Source organism: Chelonia mydas, chromosome 11 (assembly GCF_015237465.2).
Source record: "Chelonia mydas isolate rCheMyd1 chromosome 11, rCheMyd1.pri.v2, whole genome shotgun sequence".
In the NCBI taxonomy this organism is placed as follows: Eukaryota; Metazoa; Chordata; order Testudines; family Cheloniidae; genus Chelonia; species Chelonia mydas.
In genome coordinates this window covers 2419829-2436144 of record NC_051251.2, presented here as the reverse complement: position 1 = coordinate 2436144, position 16316 = coordinate 2419829, and the positions used below count along the sequence as shown (strand labels likewise).

At 59.4% G+C, this 16316-nt stretch overlaps 2 protein-coding genes across 16 annotated transcripts in view; one reads left to right on the top strand and one right to left on the bottom strand.

Annotated features, from left to right (window-relative positions):
• The first annotated feature begins 106 nt into the window (after nt 1–106).
• The window catches only part of STK36 (serine/threonine kinase 36), a 37558-nt gene continuing 21348 nt past the window's right edge, over nt 107–16316 (top strand). Inside the window, exons 1-2 of one of the 11 annotated variants that reach the window (XM_037912699.2) lie at nt 107–3361; nt 4524–4638. Coding sequence is in view for 8 of the 11 variants with exons in the window: in XM_037912695.2 (XP_037768623.1) it covers nt 15988–16134 (147 nt within the window). In the remaining 3 variants the exon portion in view is untranslated. The other 10 variants (XM_037912698.2, XM_037912697.2, XM_037912695.2 and 7 more) reach the window with 10 other exon arrangements.
• RNF25 (ring finger protein 25) lies at nt 5539–13976 on the bottom strand. 5 transcript variants are annotated; one of them, XM_037912702.2, is made up of 10 exons: nt 13812–13976; nt 12193–12267; nt 11492–11594; nt 11321–11388; nt 10339–10408; nt 10104–10175; nt 9723–9863; nt 9043–9132; nt 7808–7942; nt 5539–7367 (listed from the first exon to the last, which is right to left on the bottom strand). In XM_037912702.2, the coding sequence occupies exons 1-10, from the start codon at nt 13865–13867 to the stop codon at nt 6606–6608; spliced, it is 1572 nt and encodes a 523-aa protein (XP_037768630.1). In that variant the 5' UTR covers nt 13868–13976; the 3' UTR covers nt 5539–6605. The 5 variants fall into 5 exon arrangements, with proteins under 5 accessions (XP_037768630.1, XP_037768631.1, XP_037768633.1 ...); XM_037912703.2 differs by lacking the exon at nt 9043–9132 and having other exon boundaries at nt 13812–13912; XM_037912705.2 differs by lacking the exon at nt 11492–11594 and having other exon boundaries at nt 11595–12267; nt 13812–13889.

Sequence of the window (16316 nt, the reverse complement as noted above, 5' to 3'; positions counted from 1 at the left end):
CGTGATCGCTCCTCCCCAGATGCAGCTGCTAGCGCGCAGGACCCAGCTGTGCCTGAAATGCCAGGGCATTCTGAGCCTGCTAATTACCTGGCCATATCCCATCCCCACACGCAGCTCTCCCCCCCAGGGGGGTGGCCCAGTGAGCTAAGTGAAAGACAGAGTGAGGAGATAATAGAGAGGAAGCTCGAGATGATGCCTGGCTCCGCTCTGGAGCATAATATTTGCCAGCTGCTTTTGAATGTTCTCTGTAAATACAACACAGCGTGAAGTAGGGGGACGGGGCCCTTTACAACCCTATCAAGCACCTACCATGCCCCAGGTGCTTTGCAAACTTTCATTAACCCGCTCTGTATCTGCGGGTATTGTTACTGAGTGATCTGTACTGGGGGAGTTTCCAGGGGCCCACAGGCCAGGCCCAGGAGCCTGTCACGCTACAACCCCAGAACAAGAAGACAGTTCCTGTCCCAGAGCGCTCGCAGGCTAATAGTCTCTGCCCCAAGGAGCTCGCAGCCTAAGCATGTCTGCTGTGCCTAGGAAATGAGTGCCCTCTGATCTTCACTGGCACAGACTTGGTCACTGCGTGCGCTCACAAGAAGGGCACGGTCCAGCACCTGTTAAGTTCGTGGGAATCTTTCCATCCCCATCAGCGGATCAAGCTCCAAGACAGGCTCTTTTGGACTCACGTGAGCTGTCCCTGCTGTAGCATTATCTCCATTTTATTGAGGGGGGGAAACTGAGGCACAGGGAAGCAAAGTAGAGAGCTGCTCTAGCCTCATTTTCAAGCCTAGCCCAAGCCCACCTGACCCTGAGTGGGTTGAGTCGTTTTCAGACCCAGCCGGAACCTGAGTCTGCACCACCTGTGCTGGGGACTTCCCACTCCCCATGCCCGGGATCCGTCTCTGGCGCACCCCTGCCCGTTCCTGCGGCCGCCACCTCGCTGCACTGAGCATGTGGCGAAGCGAGAGACGTTGCAACTCCTCAGCACGCAGCAAAGGGAGGTGGCAGTGGCCAGCAGGAGTGGGGCAAGCTGCAGCCGCGCCAGGCAGGAGGTGGTGATGAGAGGCATGGGTTGTTTTCTGACCCAGCCTACACCCAGCGCCTGTAGTCGGCTCCTGACTGGGTCGAGTCGGCTTGCGAGGGTATAAGGGGAAGTAACTTGCCCAAGGCCACGTGGTCAGTTAGCATCCGAGCTGGGATTAGAACTATGGTCTTCCTGGCTCCAGGGACCCCGGCGTTGCCCTCTCCAGAGGAGGCCTGCTGCCAGCTGGCGAGAGCCTGATGGGCAGAATATTTAGGGTCACCTAAGGCCTGAGCAGAAGCCCACTGAAATGCACCTATGATCTTCAGTGGGCGGGTGCTCCTTGTACCTCTGGGTTTGATCTCTGTCTCCCTGTGTAGCTGAGCTGTGTGCATGGCCGGGGGGGGAGATGTGCTGTGTGGGTCTGGCACACGCCATGGGAATGCTTCCCAATAACATACCTGCTGGACCCCTTGTCCGGTGCCCCCTCTCCGCTCGGAGTGGCAGCTCCTGCCGGAAATACCGAGGTCACTTCAGTCTTCACTGGCGCGAAGCTTGTTGGGTGCCTGGAGCAGGAGCTCCCCGTGGAGACGCGGCACTTCAGTGACACCATCGGCCTCATCCTGGAACCGCTCTCTGGCAGCTGGGACACCATTTTCAGGTGTGGTGAGGGGCGGGCCAGGCCTGTGGGGGAGCGAGGAAGACCCAGGATAACATTGCTAGTGTCCCCCCCACTTCCTGGGCCCTTCCGTTAACCCCGCCCACAGGGACCCTCTCCTGGGGGGTCTCAGCTAAGCCCTGCTCAGAGGGGATCGGGTGTCTCAGCTGTGACTGGTTCAGTCGCCCGGACCCCCAGTCTGAACGCTCTGCTTTGGTGTAGCCGTTCCTCTTGGACTGTGACACTCCTCTGAGCACAGTGCACAGGGAAGATGAGGTGTGTGAGAGAGACAGACATTTTGGGGTTCAACCCAGACCAGTGAAGAGCCATGACACCGCCTGCCCTGCCACTCTGGTACCTTCACTGCAGAGCTGCTGTGTCTCACAGCCCTGCCGCCAAGCATGCAGCTCACACCCTGGCTTCCACCGCCTGTTACTTTTTGCAGAATGATCCCGACGCCCTCCCGGTCCTGAATTTCCCCAGCCCATCTGCCTGCAACGTCCAGCCCTCTCCCTGAACACACACAAGTTAAGTTTGTTGCTCCTTTAAAGGGTCAACTTACTGCAGCTCATTAGTTTAACTGGGGTTTGCCCCACACGCTTATTTCAATCACAGCATTGACTTGGTTTACAGTGTATTAAACAAAGAGACCTAGAGTTGCATGATACCCGTGAAGACAGGAGGGAGACAAGCAAAGAAAAGTAGAAATTCCTTTTTACGACTAAAACTTCAGCAAGTCACAATCTTTGCCCGAGCAGGTTTCTGTCCCCAGGGACCTCAACCCCCTTGGCCGAAGGGCCCAACGTTGTGTGATTTCAAGAGCTCTGGGCCCTGGAATCCCCCAAGTGATGGCCAACGACAAGGGTCTCTCCCCTTCTTTTTTATAGCCCAGTAAATGTTTGAGGTGTATTCTTTGATCCGTAAGCCTAACCCACATGTGTTTCTTCTTTGGGGGTGGAGACACCACAGTGTCTTCCCAAGGTCCACTGACCCTGCTTCCAGGGAGGTGCCCAAGGGGCCTGTGCTGAATCACCCCAGTCAACATCAGGGGGTGTCTGATGGAGACCTGCCATGTACCCTGTGCTCCCTCCTCCCCCACACGAACCCAGCAGAGAAGCAGCCGTCCAGGTCCGTACGCAGCCGCTGGGTCTGTGGGCAGCGGTGCAGCCTGGTTGTGCCCAACAGCGGGGTCCTGTGTGGCTGGACCTGGATACCAGCGCCCGCCCGGGGACCTGGCTGTCTGCACAACGGATTCTCCTGCACCACCCCGGCCGGCAGGACGCAGACTTTGCTCTGGGCCCGGGAAGAGAGCGCCGGGGACGCTGTCAGGGGGAAGCTGACCAGCTCCCTGCAGTGGAGAGGTGCCCGACTGGCACTCGTTACCAGTCCAGCCCGCCCGACGCCCTTGTGACCTGCAGGGTGCTGCACGCCCAGGCCTGTGAGCACGTGCACCGAGATCTCTCTACAATCGGCATCGTCCTGGCTAATGTGATGGAGACGGGCTCTGCCTGGAGCTCTCCCCCTGCAATCCCAAGATGTAGCCGCATCCCGATGGCTGCCCAGTGCCCGACCTCGTCCCGTTCAGCCGCTCAGAGCCCGGCTGTCGCTGTGTTAACAACAGGCCAAGCCTTGCCTTTTCGACCTGCCCTCTGCCCAGCTGTGCAGGGTCGATGGGCCAAATGCAGGTAACTGTTTACATCAACGTAGCGACCGCCAGGGGAAGGGGCCCTGTGTCTCTGGAGTGGGTCTCAGGATTTCCTTACGAGCGGTGGACGGGTCAGGAGTGGCACACTCAGAGCGCCTGTAAAGAAAGAGCCCTGGGGTGAGGAAAGCTTGGTTGCGTCCTGGCTCGGGGGGTGACAGCTCCGGTTGCAAGCGCTGTGGGGCAGGGACCCGGCTGGGGTGTCTGTGCAGTGCCCGCCCCCACAGGCAGGCTGGCTGAGCCTCTCAGGGGGCTTGTGAGGCAGAGCCCGCAGGGACGCTGCTGCCCGGCTGTCTCCACGCAGAGCCGAGTCCCTGCAGTGGCTGCTTTCCTCTCAACCTCCCCCCTCCCAGCTGGGCCCCTCCCATGCTGGAGCCCCCAGGTGTGTGTGCACAACACGAGCAGCTCCGACGTTCACGCCACAGGCTTTAAACATGGCTACTCGTTTGCACGTTGGCGGCGCCTTTCAGCCGAGGGCTGGACACACGGTAAGCCTCACCCCGCCCTAGGAGGCAGGTTGCTGTGATTACACCCATTTCGCAGCTGGGGAAACCGAGGCACAGAGTGGCACCGTGGCTTGCCCAAGACCACCATACACGCCTGGGGCAGAGTTAAGCTAAGGACAGAACCGCCGCATCCCACTGCCCCGTGCCCTGCTCTCATCACCAGACAACTCTGGTTAACGTGTGTCCGGCTGCTCTGTATTCGGGGTCAGCGCGAGAGCTGCCTGGCTCCTGGGAGGGCTAGGCAGCTTGCTGCAGAGGGAGAGCGGAGCTGTCCCTCCTGCCAGCACAGGAATCACGGGGTGCAACCCTTCAGCTGCAGTCTGAGAATTTACCACTTACCCTGCCAGACAGTTCAGCGACAGGCAGCCGCTCCAGCTGCCCCTGGCTCCTGCCAAGTTCACGTCCAACATTTAAGCGTAGATTTTTTTAAATCTAAAAGCCCCCCCCCCCCCCCCAATGGGGAATGTCTCTCACCCTCCTTTTGTTCCGCCACCCCCCCCCCCCCCCCCCCCCCCCCCGCCGCACTCCCCCAGAGGACGGCTCCTGGTTCTGGGATTCTGATCAGCACGTTAAGAAAAGTCACCTTTTCTAGGAACGTTTTTCGTGTGAATGAGACAGACCAATTCCCTGCCCTCCTAGATCATGGGATTCTCTGGCTGGCTGTAAAGAATATTCCCAAGGGGGCTGTGGAGGTTTGAACAGCAAAACTTAAAGCACCTGGTTTCCGAGAGAGAGAACCAGCTTCAAGCTACAGGTACTTGGGGGGGGGGGGAGGGGGGGGAACAAGTGGAGTAGCAGGGGGTTAAATTCTGCTCTCCGCTCTGCAGCGGGAGACAAGAGGATGGCAGAGCAGGATTTGGTCCTGTTTTTTATTGCGGTGGAAATTCCTTTCTCTGGTGGCTCACACACCATCCAGCTTCTTGTGCTGAGCATCTGAGCTAAAACCAGGTCCGTGGTCTGTGCAAACCCAGGTGCGGAGTCTTTTAATTGCATCAAGGGCACTGAATGTCAGTGCGGAATGGGAAATAGGTCAGCGCTGCACCAGAGAATCTCTCTGTTCAAACAGGCTTTGGGACACTGTCATGTGCTCTGCCCAGAGAAGTGAGGAAGATGAAGGTTCACTGGGACAAGAATCAGAGGACAAAAAATTGGGATCAAGGGTCTTAACACCTGCCCCCTCCCCATAGACTTCACTGGCTGCCCCGCTGTTCCGTCAAAGGGGAGATGTCAATTCTCTTTAACGACGGGCAGAACCATCCCAGGAGAGGGATGAGAACATAATGCTCGGATTTGCTGAGAGGGCTGGAGAGATGAGCAAATGGTTGCGAATAACTGAAATAATCCAATTTGATCACAGACTAGAGAGTCCCTCAAGTCAAGTCCCATGCAACCTGGCTAGGGCCTAATGCCAGGGACCAGGAAGCCCAGGCTGGAGTAGTACCAACCGGCAGGGGCGAGCGTGGATTAATGTTTACAGAGGGGTTGTTCATTGGGATACCATGGGGAGCTGGTCTTGGGCTGTACAGAGAGCAGGGGAGTAACGCCTCTCCCCCTCCCCCCCAGGGATGGCTCGGCTCTGGGGAGACAGGGACTGGAGAGTGCTGAGAAAAGCCGTGGGAGGGGGCAGTCCTCAGAGGGAAGACAATAGCCATTAACCACATGAAGCCTGGAGCACCAGCTGCACCAGGGGGCATCCACTGTGGTCTATACAGGGATGTTTACAAGGAGAGGAGGAGAACCGGTTCTGATCGGTGAGCAAGCAGAAAAGGGGGTGATGCTGGGAAAGGGACAGGCCAAGCCCCTTTTGAATATGATCAACAGAGAAATGGAACCAATGGCAGGGCCTGGAAGAACCCAAAGCACTAGAACCCCCATGGCCCAGGCGGCTCGAAGCTACTGGAGCTGGCCCAAGTCGAGCTCTGAGTAGTCAGGGGTGGGGGCTGTCAGTAAAGCAACGCTCCCAGCTCAAGAGGAACGGTAGCGCTACCCCCGGGGGAGCTGACCCCATAGCAAGCAGCGGGAGTTCACCCTCAGGAGAGCCTGGGACACGAGTGCTGGGATTCTCCCCGCACCCTGGCCTTGCTCGCTGGCACTGAGCGGGGCCTGGCTTCCTGCGGCCGTTCTGCTCCATGGGACAGTCCCACCCTCACCTCAGCTCTAGCATTGCTGCTGACAATAGCATCAGAGATCCAGGCAGGGCTAGCAGCAGGGCCACTGTCCCTGCTCAGAGGAGCCAGTCTAGGCTGGCCTCGGGGCAGAGCCTGAAGCATGGGGAAGACCCTGCGTAGCCCTTACATAGATGGCTGCAGTCAAGCGGCATCTGGCTACTCCTGGGTCCTGCCTTCAAGGCCAAGAGAGGGATTTTGCCTGCCCAGGACTAACCAGGCGATAGATTGACAATCTGCCAAGAGACCCTGCAACGCAGCCATTAGTAACCGCACCTGCTGCTGGTTTACTAAGGCGTGAGTCCAGCCTGGATTTCCACTTCCCCCACCCCCACCACGTGCCCAGCTCATCACACCCTCACTGTGTTCCTCTCCAGAAAGTGTTTTACCCACGAAGAGGTGTCCTGTGCCAGCCAGCCACCCACACCCACGGAGAGATCTGGGCTAGCCCATCTCCTCCTGGGATACGGAGGCGGATAGCTGATATTCCAATAGACTCTTTATTGTTCTCCCCAGGAAAGGCCCCCCCTGCACCAGCCCCTGTCCCCCCACCCTGCTAGGAGCCATCCTCCTTCACTTGGCCATGGGGGTCTCTCCTTGCACTGGGCATGAATGCCCCTCGCCCCTGTGGCACCCTGGGATAGAAACCACGCTCCCTGCCCCGGGATTTCTCCCATCTCCCACAGTCCCAGGTCCTGTGATGGCCCTGCCAGCTGGTGGGGCTCCTGGGGTCACGCTGGTTTAGTGCCCGGTTTTCTTTCTCCCTGCTCTGGGTCTCAGCTCCCTGCTCCGGCGTCCAACTCCCCACAGCGGGATGCTCCTCTTTCAAGTCCAATGCCCCTTTCCCCGGCAAGATGCCATCAGGGCCTGACTCTTTCCTACCAACAAAGGTAGCCACTCTGCCTCTGCCGTGCGGCTTAGGGAACTCCTGGCTGTATCCCACACTGGGTCTCTGGCTCCTGTCCTCCCTCCGGTCGGGTCTCCAGTTGAAACCGCCGGGTCCCCCAGAGCCACGGAGAAGGCGGTAAGTTTCCATAGCTGCTGCTTGTGGGTCGCTGTACGGCTGCCTGCCCTGGCCTCGGAATCCCGGCCTCTCCCCTCGGTGCCTCTCTCTCTTGCTCTGGTGCTCCAGGGGGACAGACGCTTTTGCCAGCTGCCCGGGTTCTCTCCCCAGAGCTAGAGCTCGGGGATGGCTGGCAGGCTCCGCAGCACGTTCTGGGGCCGGTGGTTGGCAGAGCTGCCCAGTGGCAGCCATGGCATTTTCAGGAGTCAGCAGCTCAGCGGCGGCTCCGTGGCCAGGATCAGCAGCCGCTGGAGGCTGAGAGAGAAAAGAGCCAATGGTGAGGAAAGGGCCTGGCCTGTCAGGCCACCCGATTCCTGCTTTTCTTTAGGGAAAGGCCCCGCGGCTGCTGCCCCAGGCCCAGCTGCCACAAGCACACCCCACACCAGTTACTGCGTGGCACTACAGTGCCAGCACCAGGCAGCCCTTGGTCGCTCCTCTGCGCCGGGTCTCCCGCCCCCAATCACAGCCTGGGACCTGAAACCCACCCCCCCCAACCGCTCTCTGGCATGTTGGAACATCACACGGCAGCAGGCAAGGATCCTGCAGTGCCCCCATAGCGAGCAGGAGCTCCGGAAGGCAGGAATAGCAGAGCCCTGCGCCCCATTCCCTGCACACGCGGCCAGAGCCACTCCTGCACCACATCAGGGCAGCACTGGAGAGCTCCCGGCAATGCCCGGCCCTGAGGAGCCGCGTACTGCCTGGAGGGTGATGAAGTAGCGGTTTCTCTCTGCCTCGGGGTCAATGATCCCGCCCTTCTGTTGCTGCCTTTGGTAGATTATCTGCAGTTCCTCTCGGGTCTGTAGCGCCTTTGCATCAGGCCTGTACGGCTCCTGGGGGAGAGAGGGGTCGGGTGCGTTAGTGCTGAGCTCTGTCAATATCCAGCCTGGCAGAGCGGCTGCTCCCAGATGGGTAAATCACCCAACCCACATGCCTGCAAGGCTACTGACTGGGGCGTTCAGCTAGACCTGGGAGCCCAGGTCTCCCTCTGTCCCGAGCCAGCAGCCTAGTGACCCACGCGTGCTCCCCTGCAGCAACTGGCGTTGGGCTCCTCTGTGTTAGTCAGACACAGGGTAGGCACAGGCAGAGACAGCAGACTGGACCAGCTGAACCGCAGTCCGGTCACGCCTGTGTCCCTGCGAGGGGCCTGGAGAGTCTACATGAGCCAACAAGAATTAGAGACTTACTGAAGGGAAGCTGCAATTCTTTCTAAGTGCAGCCTAGAAATCAGAGCGCGAAAGCCCGAGCGGCCCATCTGTCCCATCCCCCAGAGCCAGGGCAGGATCACTTCCTCCAATTCGTGCCCTAGGGCTTTGGCCTGTTGGATCTTAACTTACTGAAGCGACAGGACCTCCGTCCCGCCCCTTGGGAGAAGGCTCTAGTGAGTGCAGGAAGATTCCCGAGATTGAGCCACGTTTCCTTGGCTTAATCCCATCCCATTAACCCTGCAGTTTGGATGGGCCGGAGGCTCTTTGGGGCAGGGCCCCAGCCTCGTCCTCTCCCCAGGGACAGCAGCACCCTTCCCTCTCCGGGGCGTTTATACCCATCAGACACAAGCGGACTTGTTCCCCTCCCACAGGCAGGTCACCTGGCTACATCAGAAAAGCAAACAGTAACCATGGGATGCGGCTGGGCACGCCTCTCTGTCCATTCCCAGCCCAAGGAAGATGGGGGCTGCACTCGGCGGGAAAGGGGAAGAGTTTACATAAGGACTGTCCAGTTGCTATGAGGTGGATGCATTTAAGGCCAAATGTTAACGTGAACAGTGAGTATCTGCCAAGTTCTAGCAAATACCCAGCAGAAGCAGCCAGAAGCCCTGGGGCGTGCGAGTGCTTGGGGAGGCCCTTGAAGTGTGCCTCAGGGACCCCCCAAACACTCCCTCCCTCCCTCCCTCCCAGATCTGTGGGTGGGGTTCCAGCTAGGGACTTCTTACCACCGGGTGCTGAGGGGGGGGCGCTGCCCGCAGAGCGGAGAGGTCGTAGATTAGTGTTTCCCGGCAGACGGGGCACTGCACTCCGACTCCCTGCATTGAGAAGAGAGAGCTGGCACACAGCCCCACGGCACTAACTCCCCCTGCCCCTCCAGGAAATGAACCCCCAGGTTCTTTGAGTCCCAGGCTTCCCCAGGCACTGCTCTAGTGGGGCAGAGGATGCCTGGCTGCCCAGCTGTCTATCCTTAGCTTTAGTGCTCATATGGTTTTTGCAGCACTGCAATAGCCTTGCTGAGTGTTGTAACTCCCATGCCAAATGCACCGGGGGATTCCTGGTTTGGCTGGCTGGTAGTTTGGTCAATTTATGCCACCAGGGCATGCTGGGAGTTGTAGTCTAACAGCTGATTAATAACTTTAAAGGAGCTGGTTATAACCAATAAAGCCTTAAATGGCTCAGGTTGCCCGTACCCGAGGGACCGTCTCTCCTCGCAGACACTACTGGGCAATGTGTGTTGGCTGAGTGGCCCTAGCTTGACAGCGGGGGCTGTTCTCAGGACACTGGCTGTGAGGGGTCTTCGACCTGTTTTCTGGGCACTGGTGCTATTTAGTCCACACTTTGTGTGACTGGCCTGGGAGAGCAAGGCCTCCTATGTGACACGGGGGAGGGGCCCAGGCCCTCTCACCTGCTTGGCAGGAGGTGCCAGGTGCTGCTCTCTCTCTTCCTGCTGCACGTGAATTTCCTCCTCCATGTGCTGGGCGTAGCGAGCCAGGCAGTGAGAGTGGAAGTAGTGGTAGCACTGAGTCTTTGTGAATGCTTCTCTCTCCTGTACAACGAGATGAGGCCATTTGGAAGGAGCCCTGTGTGTGCCCCACGGCGCCCTCCCCTGGTGAGGGGGCCTTCCACTAATGCTCCACCCTCAGCTGGGTCTGATTCAGATACATCTGCTCCCAGGGCCCTCCCCTCCATCAGCCCTGGGCTACAGGCTGCCACTCCCTCCCCCAATGCACCCCATTTCTCTCCCTAGCAGACCGCAGGGCCACACACTGATTGCAGGGGTTCCTACCTGGAAGCCATAGAGACAGATCACGCACTGGCCATGAGGAATGTTGTTGTCGGTGAGAATTTCCTTCCCTTTCTATAGAAAGAGGGAGAACAAACACTTTACCCACCCAAAGCACCAGGTGGGCGTAGGCTCTGACCCAACCAACCCACATGCAGAGACCAGGCGAGCGTGTGTCAATATCGGCCTGTATCTAGCACCATGCCCAGCCCACCCCAGGCCTCCCCATCTCTCTTACCTCAATCAGTTCATACAGCACGGCCGTCCCGAGCCCAGCCCCCGCAACTTGTCCCAAGGTCTGGGAAATCCTGGAACGAAGAGGCAGAGACCCGTGACTAAGGAGGGGATGTGCGAACTCCTCGTGAACTGCAGCATTAAGACGGGAACAGCCGCTATCATACAGTGGGTGAGGTGGCTGAGACAGCCACTGGATTGGTCAATAGCGGTGCCAAGTTGGGTATAGAAACCACGTGCTCCAATGTGGTTAACGTGCTCAGACCCTTCCCGCTCCCACCTACCCATCCCCCCCTGGTGCGGGGGCAGAGGAAGAGGAGTCCCATTAGAACAGGTCTGAGGCACCAGGCTTTTGGCTCCTACCTACTGCCCTGGATTCTTTGGTACACACACGCCCTTCGCCAAGACCGACACCAGGGAAGATTCTCTACTCAACACAGCCTGCCTGTGACGAGCTAACCCGGTCAGCGTTTTAGTCCCACCAAGTCTGCCGCTGACCCAACTTCCGCTGCATTCACTGGTGACAAGGCAGAGAGACTAAAACCAGGCCAAACACCCAGGGTTAGATTCAGTGGGATCTGAGCCTTGTTCTGGCAGCAAAAGACTATCCAGATCTCACCACACCTGTGCACAACCCTCTGGGACCGGGGAGGGAAGGACACAGGAGCTGCCCGACTGGACAAGGACAGGGCCAGTTGCTTCAGAAGGTGCAAGAGATTCCCCTAGGGGACAATGATGGAATAACGGGTGGAATTTTCTTCCTAGCCCCAGGCAGCTAGCGGCTGGTCGTGCACAGAAGCAGGACAGTTCAGTGGCCTTTCTTTATTTTCTATCCAGGCCGATGCAGCTCTGGATGACAGACAGAGCGATTCCATGTATCTGAGGGAAAAGGGGGTATTTATGTTTCCCACCCCCAGCTGGAATGCGGGAAGTTTCCTCCCTCCTGTGTCTCGAGGGCAGGTGGAAACCCCTTCCCTAGCACTCACTTCTGGATCTGCTCATCCGACAGCCCCCGCGGATTCCGGATCGAGATTTTCGGCACTTCATTGGGATACTAGAAAGAAACAAATCCAGGGATGAATGGGGCCCAAAGTCCTGCCCTGCCCCTCCCTGTGAAGCGTGGCTGCGCTCCTGGGGGTCAGGCACTGTGACCTTACCTGCGGGGGCACAGAGAGCACAAGTGTGAAGCAGACGTACTGAGAGTCCTGATCCTCCGCGGTCGCAGGGTGCAGGGTAATGCAGATTTCCCAGGGCGCTGACCTGTGGGGGCACGGAGGCGGAGGGGAAGCGTCCAGCTATCACGTGAGGAATATTAATGGGGCACAGACGGTGCAGCGAGGGGGACGTGGGCTGCATATTGCCACAGCAGCACAAACCTTCCAGGCAAGCCCCGTGGGGCTGAAAAGTGGCTACAGTGCATGGAGTGCAGCAGAGAGGAGACCATCAGGCTGAGCGTGCCTGCCCCGCCCCAGCAGGGGAACCGCTCGTTGGGATGGGGCCAGAGTGCACTAACGGCTCAGGAAAAGGAGCCGCTAGGAACGAGGGCGGAGATTGGCAGTAGCTCAGGTACGAGCCAGGGAGCTCAGTGCGCCAGCATAGGACTAAAGACAGCAGAACCCCCTCTCAGTGAGCATTCAATCTGGACACGACCACTGGAACCTTATTCTCAGCTCACCAGGGCTTTGAATCCCAAGTGCAGAGTCCACAGTTGGACACCCGTAACATCTGTGTACACAAGCCAGTCCAAGGATTGCTCCCAGTACCACTGCTCTGAGATCAGACTTCTGAGATAAACATACACCAAAATGGTAAAATCTCACCCCTCAGAATTAGTGATACCTGGTAATAGCACAAATACCTGCCATTTCCTCGAGACACCTGCAGCTCATCCAGGTATATGGACTCCAAGACCTCCACTTCTGATGGCAAAGCCCTGAGAACAGAGAAGGGACATCACACAGAGCTGCTCTCCCTCGTTCATTCATGACTCCCTCCTCCTCTTCCTCCCTGAGCAATGCACAGATCTGCTTAGGACCTTATATAGCAGAAGCATCTCAGAAACTCCCAATCATTTACACATAGAAATAATACTGTGGAAATTTGTTTTAAAGAGACACTGTCCAGGTAAACGTGATGTGGAAGGCAGCAGGGTCTAGTGGAAAGAACAACAGGCTAGGACTCAGAAAACCTGTGTTCTATTCCTGGTTCTGCCACTGACCAGTTGTGTGACCTTTGGCAAGTTACTTCCCTTGTCTGGGCCTGTCTTCCCTCCTTCCTTTGTCGGTGTTCCCCATTTAGTTAGCAAACTCTTCAAGGGGTGAGGTCTCTTTCTTGTTTCAGAACTACAGTAATGCACATGATAGATAAATTACAAACATTTATTTATCAGATTATTAAAAGTGAAGAAATTTTGAAAACTTTTTTATTGAATTTTCTTTACAGGACTCTCAAATCTAACATTTGATTCAGCTATGTTTCCATGTCAGACTCTAAACTGTAACATCAGAGTCGCAAACAAAGCACAAGCATGTTTATTTGTTTAAAAATAACAGATGTATTTGAAAGTTTTAAGAACTATAGAACTATCTTTTTGCTTTACGTTTAAAGGTTGGGGCAAATTTCAGTTGACAGGATCTCTATAGACATAGCTATTTCATTCTTCTCCTGTGGCTGCATCATCTCCAGCTAGGACCACCTCACATCTGGAATTAAGGAAGCTGGGGCCAGGTCAGTATTCAGATGGGAGGCCGCCAAGAAAGCTCCGGTGATCCAATACCCAGGAAGGGGTCTCGGAGGGGAGCCGCTAAAGTTGCTGCATGCAGGGCACTGTGCTGCCAGCACCCCCGTCTCTCAGCTAAAACACGTCCCAGATCACTCGGAGATTATAGCCCCTCCACGCATCTCACAAGAGCAGGCAAATTAGGAGATCACATTTTTAAAGCGCCTTTCGTCTCTGGAAGCCAGAATGTGTAATCGCATCCCAGCAAACTGGACCCTGACCGCGAAGGAGGGAAGGGAGCCAGGGAGGCAACAACCCAACCGAAGTCCCAGTCTGCACAGCTGGGAAGTGGCACAACCGGGGCAGCGGGGAGTGGGGGCGGGGGGGGTTGGAAGTGGTACGGCCAGGGCAGCGGGGGAAGGCCCGGGGGGGGAGGGCGCGGCCAGGGCAGCGGGGGAAGGCCCGGGGGGGGAGGGCGCGGCCAGGGCAGCGGGGGAAGGCCCAGAGGCGGGGGGGGGAGGCAGCCGGGGAAGGCCCAGAGGCGGGGGGGGGAGGCCGGGGAGTGGCTGCAAGAGGAAATGGGGGGGGGGGGCGCAGGGGATCGGGCTCGCTGGGGGGCTCCGCGAAAGGGCGGGGCTGCCTGGCAGCGGGCTGAGGCCCGGAGCCCCGTGGGGGGAGGGACCAGGCCGGCGGGGGGGGGAGGGGGCTAGGGGAGCCCGGGTCCCCCCGTCTCGGCACGCGCCCATCGCCATGGTTACCAGTCGGCCGCCGCCGCCGCCTCTCCCTCCTCCTCTCTTTCGCTGGCCGCCGCCATCTGCCCCGCCTGCCCCGGAAGCGGAAGTGCGCGGAGGCCCCGGCGGAAGGGTAGCCCCGGCGGGCGGTTGCTAAGCGACGCGGGCGCGGCGGGTCCTCGGGGTCCTGGCGCGGCGCGGTGCCTGCGGCGGCGCCTGTGTAAAGAGGCGGCCTGGAGCCCCTCCGCCGGCCCCGCCCCGGACAGGCCGGGTCGCGGGGTCCCTGCGGCGGGGTGTCGGGGCCGGGGCCGGGCCTGGCCGCCTTTCCGCCCGCCTGCGAGGCAGGGATCCAGTCAGGCACCTGCGCGGGCACCCCGGGGGCGGGGCGGGGCGGGGCGGAGCCCAACCAACGGCCCGCGCGGCGGGTGGGCAGATCGCGGTGAGCGGCCGGATCCCGGGTCCCGCTGATGGGGGGCGGGCCCCGCTGGCGGCGCCGGGTCTTGTTACCGGGGAACGGGCTGGGGGATCCCTGCGCCTGGATCCCCGCGCCCGGGGGGGCTGGATCCCTGCGCCCGGCGGGGGGGGGGCTGGATCCCTGCGCCCGGCGGGGGGGGGGGGGCTGGATCCCTGCGCCCGGCGGGGGGGGGGGGCTGGATCCCTGCGCCCGGCGGGGGGGGGGGGCGGGGTCCCTGCGCCCGGCGGGGGGGGGGGGGGGCTGGATCCCTGCGCCCGGCGGGGGGGGGGCTGGATCCCTGCGCCCGGCGGGGGGGGGGGGGGCTGGATCCCTGCGCCCGGCGGGGGGGGGGGGGGGCTGGATCCCTGCGCCCGGCGGGGGGGGGGGGGGCTGGATCCCTGCGCCCGGCGGGGGGGGGGGGGGCTGGATCCCTGCGCCCGGCGGGGGGGGGGGGCTGGATCCCTGCGCCCGGCGGGGGGGGGGCTGGATCCCTGCGCCCGGCGGGGGGACTAACCAGCCTCCAGGGGTGAATACGCAGATCGCAGTGATCTGGGCAGGGGTGATCCTGGCCACAGGATCTGGTCTGACCTACCAGATCCTGCCCCTGGACAGCCAAGCTCCGGGCAGCAGAACCAGTCCCCGTGAGGGAGACCTGGGAGTCAGGGCTCCGGGTCAGCCAGGGGAGACTCGGGGCATTGAGCACATACTGGGCGGTCAACCCTGACGAGAGCCATGTCGGTTCCTGGATGCGCAGCTCGGGGCGTGGGGAGGCTCGGATGATCATGGGGGTTCCGGTCACGGGGCTTGCGTTCAGGGCATGGACCCTGACCTCATCCCCGTCTGCAAAGTGCTGAGCTCACCCGGGGCGCTGTACAAATAACTGACAATAAAATAAAGAACCAGCCCAAATGTACGGGCCCCCAGGAGCCGAGAAGCTGGGACAAGAGCGGCCATGCGGACCTTGGCCCGGGGGAACGAGCAGAAGGCTGAGGGTGTGGGAGGGGAGGGAATAACAGGGGAGGTGAAATTCCGAGAGAGAAGAGGGAGCCAGGAGCCGGGAGAAGGACCTGATCAGGCTGGAGGACAAAGAGGAGGAGTGTGGCTGTGGGATGCCAAATAAGAGGAGGGAGGCTGGAGGCCATGGGAAGAGGGAATGGTGACCCGGATGAGTTTGGGCAGCAGGGCCGGAGAGGAAGGGGTGGAATCTGGAGCTGGCACAGAAGGAGAAGCAGGAGACGTCTCAGGAGGATGGGAGCTTGAGGAACAGGGGGAGGAAAGACTGGGAACTGGGCAGCCGGCGATGGGATGTTGGAGGTCTCCCAAGAGAAGACCAGTGGGAAGCAAATAGGTAGCACCGTAGCATTTGAGCACCTCAGTCTCTAATGTGTTTATCATCCCTCCCTCCCCCCCCGAGATAAGGAGGTACTTTTATCTCCATTTTCTACATGGCAGGACTGAAGCCCGAGAGGCGACGGCCTGGATGTTCCAACGTATTTAGGCACCTGACTCCCACTGAAACAATACCTTTGAGGATCTGGGCCTCAGTGACTTGTCGAGGTCACACAGGAGGTCTGGCAGAACAGGGACTTGAACCCAGGTCCTCCAACTCCTCGCTAGTGCCCTAACCATTGCACTGTCCGTCTTCTCAGCTGGCATAGGCCTGAGGGGGAAGGGGAGGCCTAGGAGGTGGGAGATGAATTGAACAGCCTCTAATGTGCCACTTTGCACTGTCAGGCTGGTGTGGCCACCATGGAGAAATACCACGTGCTGGAGATGATTGGAGAAGGCTCCTTCGGGAGGGTGTACAAGGGGCGCCGGAAATATAGCGCCCAGGTGAGGAGAGATCCAGGAAGGGGCTCTCTCAAGAGTGGGGTGGTACGGGAATACAGCACCCAGGTGAGATTTGGGGAAAAGGCCATATGGGGGAAACATAACACAGGGCTGAAGAGTTCTTGGTATGCAGTTCAGGGTTCTGTGATTGGGCCTCCAGGTCCAGGGTCCCTGACAATCATATGTGTGATCCGCACCAGATAGTTTCTCTGGTAGTTTCCGCTGTTTTTAAGGTTGCACAACAGTTT

What these genes read in the sequence shown, in the direction of transcription:
- RNF25 (XM_037912702.2), bottom strand. Translation starts at nt 13,867, where the DNA reads ATGGCGGCGGCCAGCGAAAGAGAGGAGGAGGGAGAGGCGGCGGCGGCG. An exon ending in GCGGCGGCGGCGGCCGACTG is followed by an intron (nt 12,268 to 13,811) that starts GTAACCATGGCG and finishes CTCTGTTCTCAG; the next exon opens with GGCTTTGCCATCAGAAGTGG. An exon ending in CCCCCCCTCAGCACCCGGTG is followed by an intron (nt 7,943 to 9,042) that starts GTAAGAAGTCCC and finishes TCTCTCCCCCAG; the next exon opens with GAGCCGTACAGGCCTGATGC.